A 19,908-nucleotide genomic window follows, 5' to 3' on the forward strand; every position below is an offset into this window, starting at 1 on the left:
GTGTAGAAAAACACATACAGTACATTACAGACATTTGAAGGGACAGCACCAATACAAAAACTGCTCTGACAGCAAAAGCATAGACATAATTTAAAGACATTTTCAATAGAACTGATAATTAGATTTACACTCTTTTTGGTAAGCTGTAAACAATTGTAAAAAAAAATAACATGTTTGAACAGAATGAATGAATGGTAGCAGTGATTATAATAATAAACAAGATGAATAATAATAAAAAGATCAATAGTAAGTAAATAATAATACATAATAAAATTGTATATTGATTCTAAACTGATTTTCATTTTACAGTCTTGAAGTGGATTGGTATGCATGAGTATATAACAGTGTTTTTCTAACCATCAGCAATGGCCCTGACTCCTGAATGTTTTCTTCTTTGATTATTTAAAGTACACGTGGTAGGTGGTGCCTTCGCCTCAGTAGACAGCACGTTAGAGCATGTCTGTCACGCTAGCAGACTGGGCAGCCTGTGGTACTGCTTTTCCCTCCAGAAACTAAAATTCACTTTTTGTTGTTCTCCCACTTGGAACATTCCAATCTTTTAAAATATTTTCTCTTTTAGTTTTAGCTTTTGAATGTTATTTATGGCATAGGAGAAAACGCATCTCTGTGTCTGTCTAGCCTGGCTCACAGTAACCACATATAGCCTGTCCATTTTTGGGAGACAGGCTTTTTTAAATTGCCAAGACGTGGTCACTGAGCCAGTAGTTGATCAAGTTTTAGTTTAATTGATACAGTATTCCAAATAAGAATTAAAGTTTGCTTCATGGGTTTGTCGTGGTAGCAAAGCAGGTCTGAGCCTTGTTTTGGTTAATATGAGTTATTTGAATAATGAGCTTTTTGACAGCTGTCTCTCTTCAGTATTTAGCTTTTTGGTTTTTAACATTTAACATTAAACTTTTGATTTCATTGCACTTGCATTTGTCAACAAGATCTGCTCTCTCTCAAATGTTCGCATCCCTGCTCTGTCTACGCACAGACATACACATATACACATACACAGACACATACAGACGCAGGTACACACACACACACACTTACATATACTGTATCCACACATGTACACACACACACATTAGCACGGGCAATGCCCAGTCAAAGTTAGCTTGGTATCACTAAAGATAGTGATAACTGAATGAAAGATGACAGGCTCTCTCCATCCCTGTTCCTCTGTGGAAGGGCCTCATGCTGTTCCCTCTCTCTGGAATTTCTCGGTCTGAGTGGTCACTGTTTTCACGAGGGAGAGGGAAATGGCACACACAGGGAGAGATGTGTTGGATTCTCCTTTTACTTTTTGCTGTCCCCCTCCCTCCTCTCTTCCTCTCTCGCTCTGCATCATAACCTAATTTACATTCCCTTTCTTCTTCTCTTCACCTGCAATCCTTTTCCCTCTTTCATTTTCCCGTTTCACTTTTCTCTGCCCCATTTTCTCTCTCCTATCTCACAATGTTCTCCAGCTAATGTCCTACTGCTCTCTCTGTTGCCCCCTACAGGGCAGGAGGAGCTGATCGAGCAGGTGCTGCTCTCCTCCATGTTGAACCCTGGGGAGCAGTGGCAGACGTTCAAGCACCACGGCCGTCACCTGAGCCTGGAGTACCGCCTGCGCTTCCGCTGCGAGGGGAACTACTACGGCCCCTTCTGCAACAGGTTCTGCCGCGCCCGCAACGACTTCTTCGGCCACTTCAACTGCGACGCCTCCGGGAGCAAGGTGTGCATGGAGGGCTGGACTGGCCCAGAGTGTCGACAGGGTGAGTAATGGGGCGGGGGTTCCTACAGGGGGCGGGGCCGAGGCATGGGCAGGGTGAATGGACTGCTGGCTGCAGTAATTACAAAAGCCCACTTTTAAACGACTGGGGGAAGGAAATGCATGAAAATTGAAATGATTGTGATGTTTTACGGAAATTAGACCAGAACAGTGGGGTTAATGCCCCTACACTTGTCGTGCCATTGGACCTTTAACAATAGTGGGTCTGGAGCTGGGCTTAATGTCTCATGGTATTTTATATTTTGTCCAGAGGGAAGTGAGTCCGTCAGCGGTTTGACACGGGAAGGGCCCTGGGGGGGCACGGCCGCTGGCCCGCCTTGGAGTTAACATAGTCGTTGTTGTGTGACGGGTGGGTTGGGCGGTTGTGTAGCGCTTGGTGTTGAGTGATGTGTTCAGGCCCGTTGTAATGCCGACGTTAAGGAGGCTAACGGCGTGTGTTGCTGCGTTGTCGTTTCAGCGATGTGCAGGCAGGGTTGTCACCGCACTCACGGCTCCTGCACCGTACCCGGAGAGTGCAAGTGAGTAACACTGCCGTGTCTGCGCCATGGCGGCCAACAATGACAATAACCCAATAAAGGCTAATGCTAACGCTAGTGCTAGCACTTCCGTTCACACTGACCTCAGAGCAGAGAAGTCCTCCATAGTCCTTAGTCTCTACCCACAGCGTGCTCTCGCCCAATTATTCAGCCACCCTGCGTTATTCAGCATTTCACAGTTCTCCCTCTTTTCCCATCTCGATACATCTCTTTCTCTCTCCCCCATTCCTCCTTTTCTCTCTTTTTTGTTTCTTTATGCCTGTCTTCCACCCCCAAGTTCAGGTTTAGTTCAGTGTTTCAGCTCAGTTTAATTCCAAAGCTATTAAACATAATTCAGTAAATCTATGCGCATTTCTGTCAAATTAAATTCCAGTTCACCTTTATCCGTTCTACTCTTCCTTCTCATTTCCGTCTCTCTCTTTCTTTTCTGTCTCTTTCTTTAGTGTTCAATTTACTTCAGTTTAATTTTCAAATTGATATCTGAATAAAATATGCAATGTATACAGTATGTAAAACACCAACTGTAACAAATATTTATTTAGTAAATATTGTGATTGTTGTAGCGATTATAGTAATTCTGTAATACGTCATATATATTTTCTTTTACAGTGGAGGAGGAGAAAGTGCATCTCAGTCTCTACATCTCTTGTATTACAGTGACCAGATACAAAAAGACACATTTTGGGGTTTATGTCTGAGTAACCCCCTTAAACCCGACTCCCTCCCTGCAGGTGTCATTACGGCTGGCAGGGTCCCCTCTGTGACCAGTGTGTGACGTTCCCGGGGTGTGTCCATGGCAGCTGTACCGAACCCTGGAAGTGTGTGTGTGACACCAACTGGGGCGGGCTACTCTGTGACAAAGGTGAGGGGGTCGCCTGGTTCTGAAAGCAGAGGGAGGGAGGGGCTGAGATTGATTGAATGACCATGCCCTTATGCCCTGTTGAGCTAATAAGGAATCCAAACAAAATATTTATTAATTAATTTATTTATAATTTTTGCCTCATTATGAACAAGATCAGCCATATGTGTAATGAAAAAATACATTTTAAGCATTTTAAACATATCGAATTCCTGCTCTAATTCGGTATGTCAAATTATCTGGAACTGCAGCCGTGTTCATGCACAATCTTCACTGCTGATTCAGGAAAGGGTAGCAGGTGGTTCTCCTCTATAACACATGGTGCCACAAGGCTTCTTTCACACCTTATCCCACAGCTATATTGGCATAGAGTCAGAGAAAAGGCCTTTCAGATGCGGCTTTGACATGTAGTCCACGGGTGCCCAATCGGCCAGCAGGGGTCGCTGGAGAGCGGTGAAATGCACGCACCTAAACAACTGAACTTTCCCATACCCTGGACAACGCAATCAACAATTGCATGTCGCACCATGGAGCTATCGACCACAGTCGCCACTGGTATAGTCTGGATTTGATCCAAGGCCATGGCTAATGCTAATGCTAGCACTTCCATTCCATGCAACGCAGTGTGGTGCTTTTACCAAATGAGCTACCCAGCAGCTGTGTCTCTTCTCAGAACTTCCACTGCAGTCAAGTTTGAAAAATTTAATTCTGTATTTTCTTTAATGACAATAAATTTTAAGAATTTGTTTTTCACTAAATTTTTCACTAAATTTGTCCTCTACCCATCCTTTGGCCTCTATAATTTATGTTTTTATCATTTAGCATTGATCCAATAGCTTTTGATCTCTAGTCTCTAGTCTTTATCATTCAACCTTTAGAATTAGCCTATGTTATTTAACACCTCTTATTAGCCTGTATCATTTGGCATCTACCATTGAGTCTCTCCCTTAAAAACAAACACTTGAGGTACTGCATTGCATTCTGGAACCACTCCTGTTGTGATCTGCTTGTACACTCATAGTTTAGCCAGGGCACACAGGCCACAGCTTTCATTCTGTCAGAGTAAATATGACAACCGCAAGTTAAAAGGGCTTACGGTAGTGGTCATTTATAATAATGGTTTTCTGCTGGTTTGTTTTGACACATTGGATCAGTGTGCGTATCTGTGTGTGTGTGTGGCGTGTGCGTGTGTGTGTGCGCGCGCATGCGCACGCGTGCACGCATTTTTATATGTGTTAGTGTGTATGCATGTGCAAACTGAGCTGTTCAGCTCCAAAAGGTGAATTGTGAGCTGTCAAGTGCGGGTGTATGTACAAGACCTTGCCTTATGTACACAATGTGAGCAGCCCACGTGCGAGGCAATAGGAGGGTTACTGTCAGGAGCAATGCAGTGGCCTTGGGCAGACAGAATGTGTGCTGGGTGGGGCTTAGTTAGGTGGGGTTTCCAGCACACTCCCCCATTCAGCTGTGCACTGCACCTCCTCAGAACGCTTAGTTCTGTGAGCTGTGAGGAGCCCACGCCCAACCCTGAAGCTCATGACCTGAACTTCTCTCTGGGTGGGACTGCCATTCAGAGCACATGCTTGGGTGCGTGCGCGCTTGTGTGTGTGTGTGTGTGTGTGTGTGTGTGTGTGCGTGCGTGTGTGTGTGTGCGTGTGTGTGTGCGCGCGCGTGTGTGTGCGTGCGCACGCGTGTGTGTGTGTGCATGTGTGTGTGTGCGTACGCGTGTGTGCGCATGCGTGTGTGTGTGCGTGCGTCTGATTGTGTCTGGTTGTATTTATGTATGTCTGTGTGTTTGTATGTGCATTTGTGTGAAAGTGTATGCTTGTGTGTGTGCATGTGTTTGTTGCTATATTTACATGTGCGCTAATGTGTGACTTGCCTATGTTGTGCTTTAGTTTGTGTATGTATTTGTGTATGTATTTGTGTGTGCTTGTATATGTGCATGTGTGTTCTTGTATGTGTGCATGTGCATTTATAATTATTTGAAGGTGTATATGCTTCTGTGTGTGTGTGTATGAGTGTGTCTGTATGTGTTTTTGTGTACGTGTGTATATGTGTGTTGGATGCTGTTGCCAAGAGCTGTGGCTGCCAGCACTGAGCCTTTCTTGTTGCCCGGGGAACAGTGCGTCAGGGAGATGGACAGTGGGACAGTGTGTGCGTGCCACCGGCTGCATCTGGAACAGGAAGGGAGCGGCGATAGCTGGCACTGAGTCCCTCTTTTCCCTTCTTCCATCAGACCTGAATTACTGCGGCACCCACCAGCCCTGTAAGAACGGGGGCACGTGCGCCAACACGGAACCCGACGAGTACCAGTGCGTGTGCCAGGACGGCTTTCGCGGCCGGAACTGCGACATAGGTGAGCTGGCATGGGGTCGAGGAGTTCCCCCAGAAGTCCTGGAGCCTATCCATGCCTCTCCGAAGACTTAATTACTTCACATAATTAAATAGTTGGCAATTTTGATGAGAGCTAACCCCTGTTTATTGTGCTATGGAGACCCAGTGAACTGGAGTCATTAAGTGCATTAGACTGAGATCCATGAGGCCTGGAGTTCACATGCACCACCCTTTGCCTTCTTGTTTTTAAAAAAAATCTCTGACTGTATTCTGTTTGCATGCTTATTCGGTTGTCTCTGTTCAGGCGCATGCACAGACAGACACTGACACATGCCCCCTGCCCTGAGACGGCAAAAGTGCCCCCATTCCGTGATCTGCCCCCAAGCCCTCCTCGCCTGATTTTCCGTTTCTGCCCTTCAGAAAGTCTGTACACAGCCCTGTCTGTGTTATACATTTATAATAATTGTCTCTTTTCTTGCTACTTCTCTCTCCCTCTCCTCTCTCCCTCTTTCTCACTCTCCCAATCTTTTTCCTTTTGTGTTTTATCTGCCTCTCTCTTTCTCTTTACCCATTTCTCCCTCCTCCTTTCTCTCTTTCTGTCCCTCTACCCCCCCTTCTCTCTGCCCTGTGCAGTGGAGCACGCCTGCCTTTCGGCCCCCTGTCTTAATGCAGGCACCTGCGTGGAGGACAGCACAGGCTTCAGCTGCATCTGCGCAGACGGCTGGACCGGACACAACTGCGCATCCGGTAATCAGTGCCAGTTAGCACTGCGATTGTACCGGCCACCAAACGCAGATCCCAATCAGATAGCCAGGATATGAGGCATTAACACAACCTAAACACCAGTCACACTAGCCACAACAACCCAACAGCATGAGCTGTTCCCAGGCACCTGCATGGGCTGGGTGTGTGTGTGTGTGTGTGCATGCTGTATGTGAGTGTGTGTGTGTGTGTGTGTGTGTGTGCGTACCTGTGTGTGTGCGTTTGCATGGATGAGGGTACGTATGTGCATGCGTGTGCATGTAAATTTTCACGTGTGTATTTGCATGTTGCTTGTCCCAGTGTGTGGAAGTTTTTCACATGTGGGTGTGTAGGTATGTCCGTCTAAATTAGTGTTTGTGTGCTTTATGGTTTTCATGCATGTGTGGATACTTTTTGATGTGTGCATTTGTCCGCATTTATGTGTCCGTGTTTCCTTTACATTTGGGTTTGTGGCTGTTTGGAGGGACACAGCTAGTTAGAGACAGACGCTGTTTCAGTAAGCACACACCAGTAAGTGGTTTAAAAGACTGCGTTTGGGGGTGCGTGGGAGTCCCTTGCGAGATATTTAGATTTGATCTCTGCCCTTGGATTCCCAGCAAGCCAGTTAGTTAATTTGTTTAAGCATTTAAGTTAATATGTGTGTTTGGTCTGCTGTAACCATCGAGGACCCCTCCCCCCTTCTTACCGCAATTTCACACGGGCCAGGACTGCAAGTACTGCAGATGACTCTGTGTCAACACTGGGAGGGACAGTGGAGTTCCTGAATGCTAACATGTCTCACAGATAAAGGTAGTGAAGAAGAATGTGGAACCGCAACAGTGTTCCAACAGTGAGCAACAGTTCAGTATTCCTCCTGCAGAATTCCGGATGCTGTTGGACACGCATGCGGCCTGCACTGGGCACGTGCAGCTGCCCCTCACCCTAAAAAGTCCCTTTAAACGGGTGTTTCCATGTTTATGTTCACTACCTGTGTGCCGCACGGCGGCAGTAGTCCCTGCCGTACTCTGTGCAGACACAACAGCATGTGACAGTCCTTAAGAGTGAATAGTATCCAGCTTTTCAGATGTGATTTGTATTTGTGTCTTGTCCCCGAATGACAGTCTGCTGACCAGTCTTGTATACAAAGTGTGGGGTGAGAGGAAGGGATGTGGAACACAGACTGTTTACAATATGTACTCTCTATTCTACCTGCGTCATCACTCCCTACTGTATACCTGCATCATCACACACTCGCACACGTGCACGCACACACGCACACACATATGCGCACCATCGTATACACATCCACACACACACACTCAGACACACACAGAAAGTTGTCATGAACAGCATGAATATCTGACCCTGCAGTCGTGCTATGATGCACAGCAGAGCTTACTATATTACACTACCTATACTACACACTGTCTTATATTTCTGTCCCTTTCTTAACGCTACTCTGCACTAGAGTTCACTGGAAGCCGTTGCATACCATGACCGTGTAGAGAGGTGCAGGCCAAAATCTGGCAAAGGATTAGGGAAGTACTATTCCCTCAGTGTTGTTTTCACCTGAGGAAGATGTTATGAAGTTTCTGCCGACTGCACGCCTGAAACAGAAATGCCCTCCTGGGGCCTGTTTTTATAAGGGACCCCAGCCAAGAAAACGACGCGAGGCCTCTGTTTTGAACCTTGATTTATACACGCTCAGCTAATGGGGAAGTGCATTTTGATTCCTCTCTTTCGGAAAGCAGTAAAATGGATGGGGGGGGGGGGTTGGGGGGATCAACTGTGCTGTACGTGATGTGAGCATTCAAAGTGGTCCTCCAGAAAAACAAAAAAAAAACCGACTGGGAGAAATGTGCGCATGTGTTCTGTGGAAGTGTTTGGTCCCAGGCCTGTATGAGGGTACTGTCTCCTCCTCTCTCTGTTTTTAATTCCTCTCCAGTGACGTGTAACCGGGCAAAATCAGACCCTCCACATATACACGTGCACATGCACCAAAAACGCACACACACGCAAATGCACATTCACACACGCCTGCACACACACCAACACACACTCATACGCCAACACACACTCATGTCTACATTAGTATGTGCATACATACACACACTGCATGTACATACACACAGACACACACATGTACACACGCACACACCCGCAACACACAAATAAACACACAAACAGAACACACTAGTTTGTCCGCGACCGTACACACTTACACACAGGCTCACACATGCAGGCCGTCCCCTCCCTCTGCATGGGACTGTTAGCCAGCAGAAATCACCCCAAGTGTTCTAAATGTGCAGCCAATTATCTTTTTTATGTCCGCACAGGAAACAAAGCCAGTGAGCTAGGAATGACAACATCCCCCCCTCCATACACACCCCCCCACCCAAATTCAACACACACCATCTCCTTTTCCACTGTAATTATTTGTGTCAATCCATAGGTGCAGCACTTACACACACATCCTATGCGCATCCTACATTTCTGTTATGATGACCAATGTACAGACTGATTGGCACATTGATTGAATATTTGTATTTGTGTGTGTGCGTGTGCCTGTGTGTGTGTGTGTGTGCGTGCGCGCATGTGCCTGTGCGTGTGTGTGTGTGTGTGTGTGTGTGTGCGCATGTGCCTGTGCGTGTGTGTGTGTGTGTGCGTGCGTGCGTGTGCGTATGCCTGTGCGTGTGTGTGTGTGTGCGCGCATGTGCCTGTGCGTGTGTGTGTGTGTGTGCGCATGTGCCTGTGCGTGTGTGTGTGTGTGTGTGCGCATGTGCCTGTGCGTGTGTGTGTGTGTGTGTGTGCGCATGTGCCTGTGCATGCGTGTGTGCGTATGCCTGTGCGTGTACATGTGTGTGTATGTGTGTGTGTGTGCGCATGTGCCTGTGCCTGTGTCTCCCCCCTGCAGCAGTGCAGCGGTGTGCCTCCAGCCCGTGTGGTCGCGGGTCCACATGTCTGGAGCAGCCAGAAGGGTTCCAGTGCGTGTGCGCCCCCGGGTGGTCAGGCAGAACCTGCCAACTGGGTGAGCTGAATACCAGACAGCAGCTGGCATCAACAATGCATTTCACTTATATCCAAGCATGTGTTTCCTCAGACACCACCAATGTGTAGCACCCACCAGAGCAACAACATTCACTAGAATAGATTAAGGCAATATGCGAAAACATTAGTCTTATGTTCATAATCATAACTGTGCGGCTGTCTACAAATCCATTCGCTGACATTCTTTTCAGTACATCACAGTGGACCGTATATATAATCATATATTTTTATCTCTGTGAGTCTCTTTTGACAATAAGGTTAAATATGTAAAGGCAGTATTGAAAATGCGCGTGGGTTTGTGTTCCGCATGGTGCAAAATATGTTCCCCAGAATACACCGGGAACATGTAGGTTACAGAACATACAATGGAGATTTTTGGGATTTCTTTGCCTCTTTCTGGCCTCTACAGTGTGATATCATGGGCTTGCAGAAGGCAGTTTTCCTGAAGAGAGTTTTTTGAAGGCTGTAATTACGTGTCATACCTGCACTTTACGGTTCCCTCCAGCTCAAAGGGTGAGGCAGCTCTCAGGAACCTGCGTCTGAATTGATTCCTGTTTAATTGCTTGTTTGGGGCTATGCGGAGAGAGGCTCTGCAGACTCATCTGTATGCGACATCATGCTAAATGAGGATATTTTATGCATGCGGATATCTCTGATCTCCCTGCAGCAGGATAAAACAGTGCTTTCAAAGAAATGCGTCTCCAAGGAAACGTGACATCCCGTTGGCGGGACAGCCTTTGCTCTGTCTGCTGGCGGCGGCAGAAAGTCAAGTCTCTTAAAATGACGTCTTCACTCGGTCAACGTTCATTTTTGAATCTGAAATTTTGGGTTTCATACGACTGGAATTTTTTTTTTCCCCCTCGTGGTTTGGAACGGTCTTCCGTTCCTCTCCGGTCCCAGCCGTGCCTCCTGCAGCTGCGCAGAGACCCCTGCAGCTGAAGCGCATGCACTGCCCCAACGCGCTCGCTCATCGGTCGCCCGCCCCTCCCTTAGCGAGGTGCCGTAGGGCGGGTACATCGCCCTTACCGCCTTAACACTGCAATCAGAAACCCAGTCACCCAGTTCAGGGGTACCTGCGGCTCAGCTGGGATATTTTTTGTTGAAGTAGTTTGATTATATGGCCCCTTTTGTGGTGTCTTAATGTTTTCCAATACATTATATGCCTGACTGTAAAGATTTGAAAGCCGATTTGATCTGTACCACCAACATTGCGCTTTATTATGTGAACATCTTTTCAACACTCACTATGAGTAGGGAGGGTTGTGGGCAGGTCTTTCACTGTGTGTCCCAGGTACTGACCCAGGGTCACATTTGGGTTCCCTACCCCTGTGCCAAGCTTCTCCAGAGCCCAATAATGGGAGATCTGACTGAGGCCAGTGCAGCCTGGGAAACTGAGTTCCAGAGTACCAGCCAGTTTAAGGCCTCAGGCCTTTAGCTTACAAACTCAGATCCTGAACCTCTTTTGCTGGAATTACCACTGTGGGTGTGTGTCTGTGTGTGTTATTAATGCTCCTGTTGTATTTATCAATGTGGCAGATCCACTTTCAGAGCCCACATGGCAACAAAGTACATATTGCAAGTATTTCAAGAGCAAGGGCATTATGGATAGAGAATAGTAACACATTAAGTAACGGTAAAGCATCCAGCTGGAATGCCAATGAAAACAATAAGCGATAAAATATGTAATAAATTACATGTAACCAATTATCACAGGAAAACCGTCCTTACTGTATAACATGACATAGCAAGTACACAAGCGTGAGTGTGCCTGTGAGTGAGTGTGAGCGTTCCTCTGTGTGTACGTGTGCGTGAGCTCATGAACGCGTGTGTCTTACGTGTGTGTTTGCATTGCGCTTGTGTTTTACCTCCACGTTTAGGTATGTTGAGCAACGGTAGCTTGGAAGACTTCCCAGGTGTGCGAAGGCGCACCTGTGAGCTGTTCTCACGGTAACGGCGGTTTTCGTTCCCACGTTCTCCTCCACTGCTCCTGTCGCGGTGCAGGAAGGGACATGTGGCTGCCTGTCTGTGCAGCTCACTGGCAGGGCTCAGACTGGACTTGTGCACATAAGGTTGTAGGTTTGCAGCCCTGTTGTACTGGTTCCAGCGCTATCCCAGAGAAAGGCTCCCCACCATGCAAATTGCTTGAATTGCTTCTATAAATATTCAACTGTACATATTATTATGTCCAATCTGAGGGGTCTATTTTTGTTTGCCTTGCATGAGGGGGTGTCTCCTAGGCCAGGGATCCCCGAGAGCCCCCAACCCACTTCCCACTTGTTAAAATGTAGCCTAACATGCACTGTGTTCAATTATGGAATCGCCTTGTGTATTTTCCTAAACGTATGTTTACGAGCTGCACAGTTCACTGTAACTAGAGCAGTGCACACAAGAAGTGTGGTCTTTGGTTTGACCGGCGCGAGTGGTCAGTGGAATGTATGCTGTATAGCAAGTCATGTATCCCACGGTCCACCTCAAGCCCCTCCCTCGATCCAGAGTGTCTACAAGAGATGGTGGCAGAGTTACGGACTGCGCTCACAGTCCCTGTTATCTTGTACTGTCCCGAAGGTTAGAGCAGACACGGGAAACGCCTCTTTATCTGCAGTGCACCTTGGTCGCGGAACATTTTGCAAAAGGCTCTTAGATTAGAGGAGCTGGTATCATTATCTGAATTTAAGACCCGGATAGGCAGAAATATTTTCGACATCTGCGGTTGTTTTTGAAACAAACTTTTAGTTCTGTGTACTTGTATTATTCTCTGTGCCATTTTGTTTTATGGTTGGTCCATGTGCAAAGACAAAATGTACCAAGTTTCAGTGCTTACTTTCTTGGTGGGTCCCTATAGAAAAAGTGCATGTCTCAATTTCCCAACCTAAACAAAAATGGCTCCTGTCCTGCAGTTTGACTGTGCCAGGCTAATGAGAATGATTCTGCTGTCCTGTCCTGTGGAGTGGCCCCCCATGTCCTGTCAACCCAGCGGCCATTGCTTCCTCCCTCGTGTGTCAGTTAAGAATGGGCGTGTCCTTCCTGTTTCTGCCACCACAGATATCAATGAATGTGAGGCCGGGCTGTGTGTCAATGCCCGAGGGTGCCGCAACCTGATTGGTGGATACCTCTGCGAATGTCTGCCAGGTTGGACTGGGCCGAACTGTGACATCGGTGAGTGTGGGACAGAGGTGGAGTGAAGCATGGAATTGTGTAAACGCAAGCATTATTTCTCAGAATGGACACCGATGTTTTGGGTGTGTTGTGCCGTCTTGGACACCAGTTCACTCCATAAGTGCCATTCTCATAGCCCTGCTGTTAGAGTGACTGTGAAAAACATGAAAGTAGTGGGAAATGATTCAGAGTGTTGGCTCCTGATTTTCTCACGTTTGCGCCCTGCCTGTCCGTCCGTCTGTCTTTCTGTCTGTCTCCTCCACAGCTAACAGCAGCTGCCAGGGGCGGTGTCTCAATGGCGGGCATTGTGAGGTGAGACCTCTGTCCTTCCGTCTGATCTTTCCCATGGCAAAAACCCTCACTGTGCAGGGTTTGCAAAAAATTGATTTATTTTAACAGGTGGACTGATTTACTTTGCATTAAATGTTGATTTTTGAACCCCTGATGGTTGTGTTGCTTACATAAATTTTAAAGTTGGACATGAGACATTTGTGTAATATGATACAGGGGGCGACATAGCTCAGGAGGTAAGACCGATTGTCTGGCAGTCGGGGGGTTTCCGGTTCTATCCCCGCCCTGGGCGTGTCGAAGTGTCCTTGAGCAAGACACCTAACTCCTAACTGCTCTGGCGAATGAGAGGCATCAATTGTAAAGCGCTTTGGATAAAAGCGCTAAAAAAATGCAGTCCATTTACCATACAGGAGACGGAAAGGAAAACATTATGTTGTAGTGATTTGAGGATTGAGTGGAGCTTAGATGTGTACTGTCAGGTTTAAAGCCTTTGTTTTTCTGCCAATAAAGTTCTGGTAACCTCTCCTGTGTGTGGGGGGTGGGTGTGTTTTCTGTGTGTTTATGTGTTTGTGCATGTGTGCATGCATGTGTGTGTGTATGTTTGTTTGTGTGTGCGTGTTTGTGTGTGTTTTTGTGTGTGGACCTGCAGGAGAGTCTGTCAGGGTTCCAGTGTCACTGCTTGCAGGGATTCTCTGGGAAGTACTGCCAGAATGGGCCCAGTGCCTGCGACAGCACCCCCTGCCTGCATGGAGGACAGTGCGTGGAGGAGGAAGGGGGGGCCATGCTGTGCCACTGCTCGTTAGGTTACACAGGCCCACGTTGCGAGGTCAGCCAGTCCCACTTCCTGTCTCCCTCTTTCCACCTTCCTCTGCCATTTTCTGTCCCTCTTACTTCTCCCTCCCTCTCTCTTTCCAGGTCATGGTGGACTTGTGCAACCCCAACCCCTGCCACCAGGGGGTGCCCTGTCGAAGCACAGAAGGAGGGTACTTGTGCGCCTGCCCTGAGGGGTACCATGGCAATGAATGCATGAGCCTTAAGGACCCCTGCCACGGACAGCAGTGTCCAGGTATGGGTGGGGCGGGGTTATTCCTGAGCTGGGGCAGATAAGAGCAGAGAGGGCGGGGTCATTCCTGAACAGGGACTGATAAGGTTGAAGAGAGGTGTGGTTTCTCTGTGTACATACGGGTGGTTTGGAGGGGTTTGCTCCTTTGTGTATCTGTCTACATTTTTCTATTCTTTTTGAAAAAGAAATATTGTGTTTTTCAGTGAATCTATTGATACTTGTCATTTCAGTGTTCAGAGTGCTTCATTCCATCTGTTCTCAAATAGCACTCTTTCTCCTTTTTCCTGTTCCTGCTCTCCCTTTCCACTCTTGCCATTTTGCACTTATTTTTTTTCATGATCCTTCCTTCCTCTCCTCCTCCACACCTCCTCCTACCTCTTACCTCTTATTCCTCACCCTCCTCTTCTCTTTTCTCTCTATCTCTCTCTCCCCATCCCTCTCCCTCCTGCTCTCTCCCCTCCAGGTGCCATGTCAGACCCAGCTGGGGGTGGAGTCAGCGTGTACATGGTGCTGGTGGGCGTGCTGGTGCTGCTGGCGACGGGCGTCTGCGTCGGCTGCGTGGTGCTGCTGTCCCGGCTCTGCAGGCAGAGACGCAAGCAGCAGCTGCAAAGGGCGGGGCCTGACGAGGGCATCAACAACCAGCGCGAGTTCGTCACCCTCATCCGCAACCTGGACCGTTCCGCGCCCCTCCCACCACCCCGACCCACCTCGCCCGCCCCCTGCTGCTGCGAGGAGATCGAACTGACCCTGCCCCCCGCCCCCGTCTGCTCCTCCATCCCTGACCCTGCCCTCAAGCCCGCCCACACCCCCAAAACGGACATCTCCAACCGTGAGAGGGAGAAGCTCAACCGTTTCCACTACCCCGACAACCAGGAGCTGGAGGTGTGATACCGTAACTCCCTGATCACTGACCTATGACCTCTGGCCTGACCTGCGACCTGAGAGCAGGGTCATCATCGGAGGTGTGAGGTGTGACCCCCCACGGAGATCAGTCCCAGGCCTCTGAGCTGAAAAGGTTGTGTTCTGCCAGGCACCCGGCCACATCTCCCCCCAACTCCCATCTCCGCTCCTCCCAACATGCTGTCATTACCGGCTGCTAAGAAGTTCTGAACTTTGACCCGTGCCCCCTCCTCTTGGGTAAATGTGGTCTGACCCGAGGCTTTGGGTGAATGCACGCTTACACTCTGCTGCCTGAGACTCATCCATTATCGCCCTCATTTCTGGATTTTTTTTTGGCGGGTTGCTCTGATTACCCTGCCTCAGATTAACTGAACCTTCAACCCCCCAGTTGATAGAGGGAGATGGAGACAAGGAGGGAGAGGAGGAACGGAAGGGTGGAGTACCAACCTGTTTTTAATTCCGCTGAGTCATTTTCCTTATCCGTTCATCAGAAGAAAGAAGCAACTGTTTGCCCTTCGAGGCTGGTTGTACATACTGTGCGTGTGTGTGTGTGTGTGTGTGTGTGTGTGTTCATTCTGAAAACCTCATGGTTGTGTGTAATAGTCGCGCAGCATCTGAAAGAATGCTTTGATGGTCGCCCTCAGCCTGCTTGCCTGGGAAAGCACAGGGCTGTTTTAAAGGGGGAGGCTGGACCCCACTTCTGACCCACAAGGCTCACCAGACTCTCAGTTGTAACCCAATGGAACAGGGCATGACCCACTGTATCCTGGAGTCATGTGACCTGGTGGAACAGGATTTGCTACTGAACCATGGAGTCATGTGACCTGGTGGAACAGGATTTACTACTGAACCCTGAGTCATGTGATCTGATGGTAAAGGATGGTGACTACTGAAACCTGGAGTCGTATGACCTGGTAGAACAGGAAGTGACTGCTGAACCCTGGATTCATGTGACATATGGGAACAGGAAGTGACTGTTGAACTCTAGTGTCACGTGGCCCGGTGGAACAGGAACTGTTGGCTGAACTTTGTCTAGCTGAGGATTCTAAAGGCTACTAAAGGTATGTGCTCACATGGATGCGTGAGCAAATGAATGGGCAACAGAAAAGACTCAATGGTGGGGTGAGAGTGTTTCAGAGCAAACACTGAAGAATGAAAGACTACAGGCAGACCAGTGAAAGAGCAAGCTGAGGAAGCAAGTTGTCTCCTGTGTCAGAGATTAAAGTTGTATGGTTTTGATATATGTTTGTAAATATCGCTATTGTATATATGCTGTATATATTGGTATTATCTCTTAATATTTTATACCGTTGATTTCCCAGAATGTCACCCATTTTACTTTGTCTTCTTTTTACCCTCTCTCTCCTATAATTAAATGGTGGGTATGAGCAAGTCTGGACTGTACTGTAATTAAAGTGCATTGATTGCCAAAACTGACCGCAAATGTTTATCGTTGTGTGTGAGCACATGTGTGTTTGAGGCTGTTTTTTGATCTATGGACAGCTGTGTGCAGCTGTGATTTAATGTGCAACTGTGATTTAATTTGTGTGTGTGTGTAAGAGAGAGTGAGAGCGATAGAAAGAGGAAGAGAGAGAGAGAGAGAGGGTGTGTGACAGATAATGTAAGTGAGACTCAGTGTGTCTGTGACTCTGTGACTGTATATGGTTTGGGAGTTTGAGATTTTAAAGGATTTCTGAGCACGAGTAATGCAACCTCTGACCGCTCTCGACAGGGCGAGGGCTTCCTATCTCCACCCATCCTCACAGAAACACAGGAAGTACACCTAAAGGCCCCCTCCCACTGCCCCTCATAAAGCTGCTGCTGCTGCTGCTGCCAAATGGCTTCTTTTGGCGCCATTTCTGCACCTGCTGCAGCTCTAACAGGCCTCAAGCCTGCGCTGTGGGTCCAGCAGGGCAGACGTTACAGCCGATCCTGTCATATCGCAGGTCTTGTGTTGTGCAGGTGTTCTCACCTGTGCCCTGAGCTCCTGGGCGGTACATGTCATAGTCTGGGGAGACCTGCCCATTGTAAATACCCTCTGAATCACTTAAGGGCAAGTGTTGGGATCAGACACAAATTGGAAACTACATTTTGGTTTTCACCGTGGGAGTAAATTGATCTAGCTATTGAACTGGCTTTAGTGGTTCAGCATTTGCCTGGACTCGTTTCTCAAGAAACGCCAAGTGGAGTCGTCACTTTGTAAACAGCCCGTTTGCTTGCGTTCAGTATATAACGGCAGAATATGGATTTACCAGATTTACGAAAAGCTTTCAAAGCACAATTGTTTTGGATACTAACCCGAAATACAAGTAAACACCGATGAAAGAATACGTTTTGGTATTAAACTGTAAATGTGTAAGGCAGATGCATAAGTGGTAGAACCTCAGAGGTACAAATGCTTCAGGAATGGGGGTTGTTCAGATCACTGATGTTTTCATAAAAGACACAGAATCAGTATGGGTTACATTGAAAGGGGGGCAGCAGTGTCTGGAAGCACAGCAGGAAACCCCCAACTACATAGCTCATCCTAAATTGTTTCTAACCCTGTTCATTTATAAAGGCATCTGCCAATATGTTGAGAGAAAAGAATCAAAATGCATGCTGTTCTATACAGTACATGAGAAACTACCATCACTGTCTTTTTATTATGATAACATAACATACAATTATGACAAAAGCAGGCCATTCAGCCCAACAATGCTCGCCATTTTCTTAATTGATTGTACCCAGTGCTCTGATTACCTACATGCTAGATAGCATCTAGCACTGTATCAAGCCTGGTCTTGAAAACCCCCTGGATTTCTGCCTCTACTACATGACCTGGAAGGCTATTCCACACATTGACTACTCTGCACGGAAAAAAAGCTTCCTAATGTCTCTGCGGTATTTACCTTTTGCTAATTGCCATTTTTGTCCCCTTGTTCTACTAACAGAACTCAACTTAATATAACCTCTTTATTTTTATTGTTATCAAAGGGATAAATTAAATTTCCAAATTGCTTAGTAGGCAAAGCTTCAACCTTTATCAAAATGAACAACTCACAACCAAATGAATATTAAGAAATGTATTAAATTGCAACAATATACAACGTAAAATCTAAAGATGAAGGTTCAAACTACCATAACAAATACCAGGTGTTACACGGACAGGATACAGTCACAAAAGAAACAAAAGCAAATGCCGAACCACAGCTTGTTTCTCCCAAGTTAGTCCCAAGTAAGCCAAGATCAAAGTTCAAAAAACCAAAAGACAGGTGAATATTCCAAAAAGCCCCACTTTATGTAGCTGTAAGAAGGGAGAAACACCCCCTCTTCTCCAAGCCTATGCATACGTATGATCAGGGGAGCATGGCTGAGCTGACTGGGTGAGGTGTGGAAGAGTGGAGGTTTGGGAGAGGGGTCAGAAGGAGTGGCTTATCTGAAAGTTGACAAATTTACTTATAAAAGTTGTCTTATGTTGTTGGAACCAGGGCTTGAGCAAAAGATTCATGCTTTTATCCTCTTTATAATGAGACCAAACATGAATATGTGAGAGGTAATCCAGCTCAGCTATTGAGTACCTCAGAAAAATGTACTTCTGCTTCTAACAACAGAGGTGATATTTGTAGACAAATAATTGTAAAATCCAGCCTAGTAATAATCTCCACCTTCAGGCAAATATTTTCCATATGACAAAAGCAAAATCGCACTCTTGGCTTTCGTTTGAGACTGGAACTGCTTCTAAAAATGTGGATTTAAACTTTCAGGCCTCAACAACCATTATTTATATAAACATTACGATGTCCATTCAATGATTTCAATTAAATGTCACAGATTACATTTAAACTTAAAATCAAAAAGGACTATGGCTGTGGTCTGTGGTCACACTGTGTTTCACCCAGAAGGTCATAAAGTAATATAACTTTCAAAGAGAAGAGAAAACTCCAGGACACCCCAGATTTGTATACATTTGCAAGACCCTCAGTATTATGACTCTAATTGCCCCAAGGATGTTTCCTTTGAAGTCTGTGGAGGGGACCGCAGGGGTAGAGAGAGAGCATTCCCTTGATCAAAACAGACCAAGCTACTCAATCACAAGAGACACTGCCTGGGCTATGAGCAAGTGTGCCAGATCAAATTATATTGTCTGTTTCTCAAAGGTGATAATCTAAAAAGTAGATATCTAATAGACCCAACATGCAGATGTAAAGGGAAAGATGTATTTTCAGTTATTTGTTAATGGGAAGTGTAGCATTTACATCAGTGGGTAAGAAGGAGATTGAAAAAAGCATTATTGCATCAAAATGCATGATTGCTTATGCTTATGTATAACTATGGTCCATACCTTGTTTGGTTGACCAGTCAGTCTGAAACTTTGAGGTTTGAAACTCCAAGTGCTCTGTTGTATAAAATAAAATTGCAAAAATTGGTGAAAATTTACCATTTACAAACTTTCTTATCTAAACACTCATCCGCGGTTACTCTGCTAATGATATATGGAGGGAAATGTAACACAGGAAACAGATGTGTAGAGTAGGATACACATGGCTTGAGTTATCCCAACGTTCTATCTTTTTTTTTTATTTTGTTCGAAGGTACCTTCAGTCATAATGGTCAGGAACATCTGACTGGAGTTTGAGTGGCTGTGACACAGGATGAAGTCAGGTTTGACTTACCTACCACCTGGTGGCCCCAAAGTGCAAGAAATATCTGTATGCATTACAGTGACATCTAGTGGCCTTAGATGCATATTCAAGTTATTGAGAATGAGAGATGTTTTAATTTCCCCTTAAGTAAGTAGTCAGAAATACATAGTACCAGACCACATAATGTTCCTAACAGAGCTACATTTAATTCTGGTTAATGGAGAAAAGTTTTTAACAATGATAAAAAGGTGTTTATCTAAAGAAACCCAATCTCAGGACTAGATAGAATCCAAACCTCCCCCACCTCAGTCACTGCTTGGTTCTTGAGATGGAACTGAGTTCTACAGATATAGGTCTCAAATTCTGGCCGCTCAATTCAAAGTGCAGACAAGCCACAACAGCAAAAGGCCCGGCCCCTTACTGTGGTTAGGTTCACACAAATTTAAAAATAAATTTAAACTTACAAATAATAAAGTCAATACATATCAAAATGTGTAATGTTGTTAGGCTGTCAGAGGTCTGTGTAAATTGCTTGCTTGTAAGCAACATCCAACAACACACAAAGAGAA

The 19,908-nt window shown here is 46.4% G+C and overlaps 1 protein-coding gene across 1 annotated transcript in view; it reads left to right on the forward strand.

Moving 5' to 3' along the window:
- LOC135235475 (protein jagged-2) overlaps window positions 1-16,151 on the forward strand; it is a 38,764-nt gene extending 22,613 nt beyond the window's left edge. Inside the window, exons 4-14 of the mRNA XM_064300916.1 lie at window positions 1,512-1,766; window positions 2,241-2,301; window positions 3,051-3,181; window positions 5,418-5,537; window positions 6,149-6,262; window positions 9,171-9,284; window positions 12,347-12,460; window positions 12,726-12,772; window positions 13,401-13,577; window positions 13,667-13,817; window positions 14,278-16,151. Coding sequence (XP_064156986.1) covers window positions 1,512-1,766; window positions 2,241-2,301; window positions 3,051-3,181; window positions 5,418-5,537; window positions 6,149-6,262; window positions 9,171-9,284; window positions 12,347-12,460; window positions 12,726-12,772; window positions 13,401-13,577; window positions 13,667-13,817; window positions 14,278-14,702 — 1,709 coding nt within the window. The 3' untranslated portion in view covers window positions 14,703-16,151. The remainder of the gene's footprint in view (window positions 1-1,511; window positions 1,767-2,240; window positions 2,302-3,050; window positions 3,182-5,417; window positions 5,538-6,148; window positions 6,263-9,170; window positions 9,285-12,346; window positions 12,461-12,725; window positions 12,773-13,400; window positions 13,578-13,666; window positions 13,818-14,277) is intronic.
- Window positions 16,152-19,908: the final 3,757 nt, after the last annotated feature.

The sequence above is a fragment of the Anguilla rostrata genome, chromosome 12, assembly GCF_018555375.3.
Source record: "Anguilla rostrata isolate EN2019 chromosome 12, ASM1855537v3, whole genome shotgun sequence".
In the NCBI taxonomy this organism is placed as follows: Eukaryota; Metazoa; Chordata; class Actinopteri; order Anguilliformes; family Anguillidae; genus Anguilla; species Anguilla rostrata.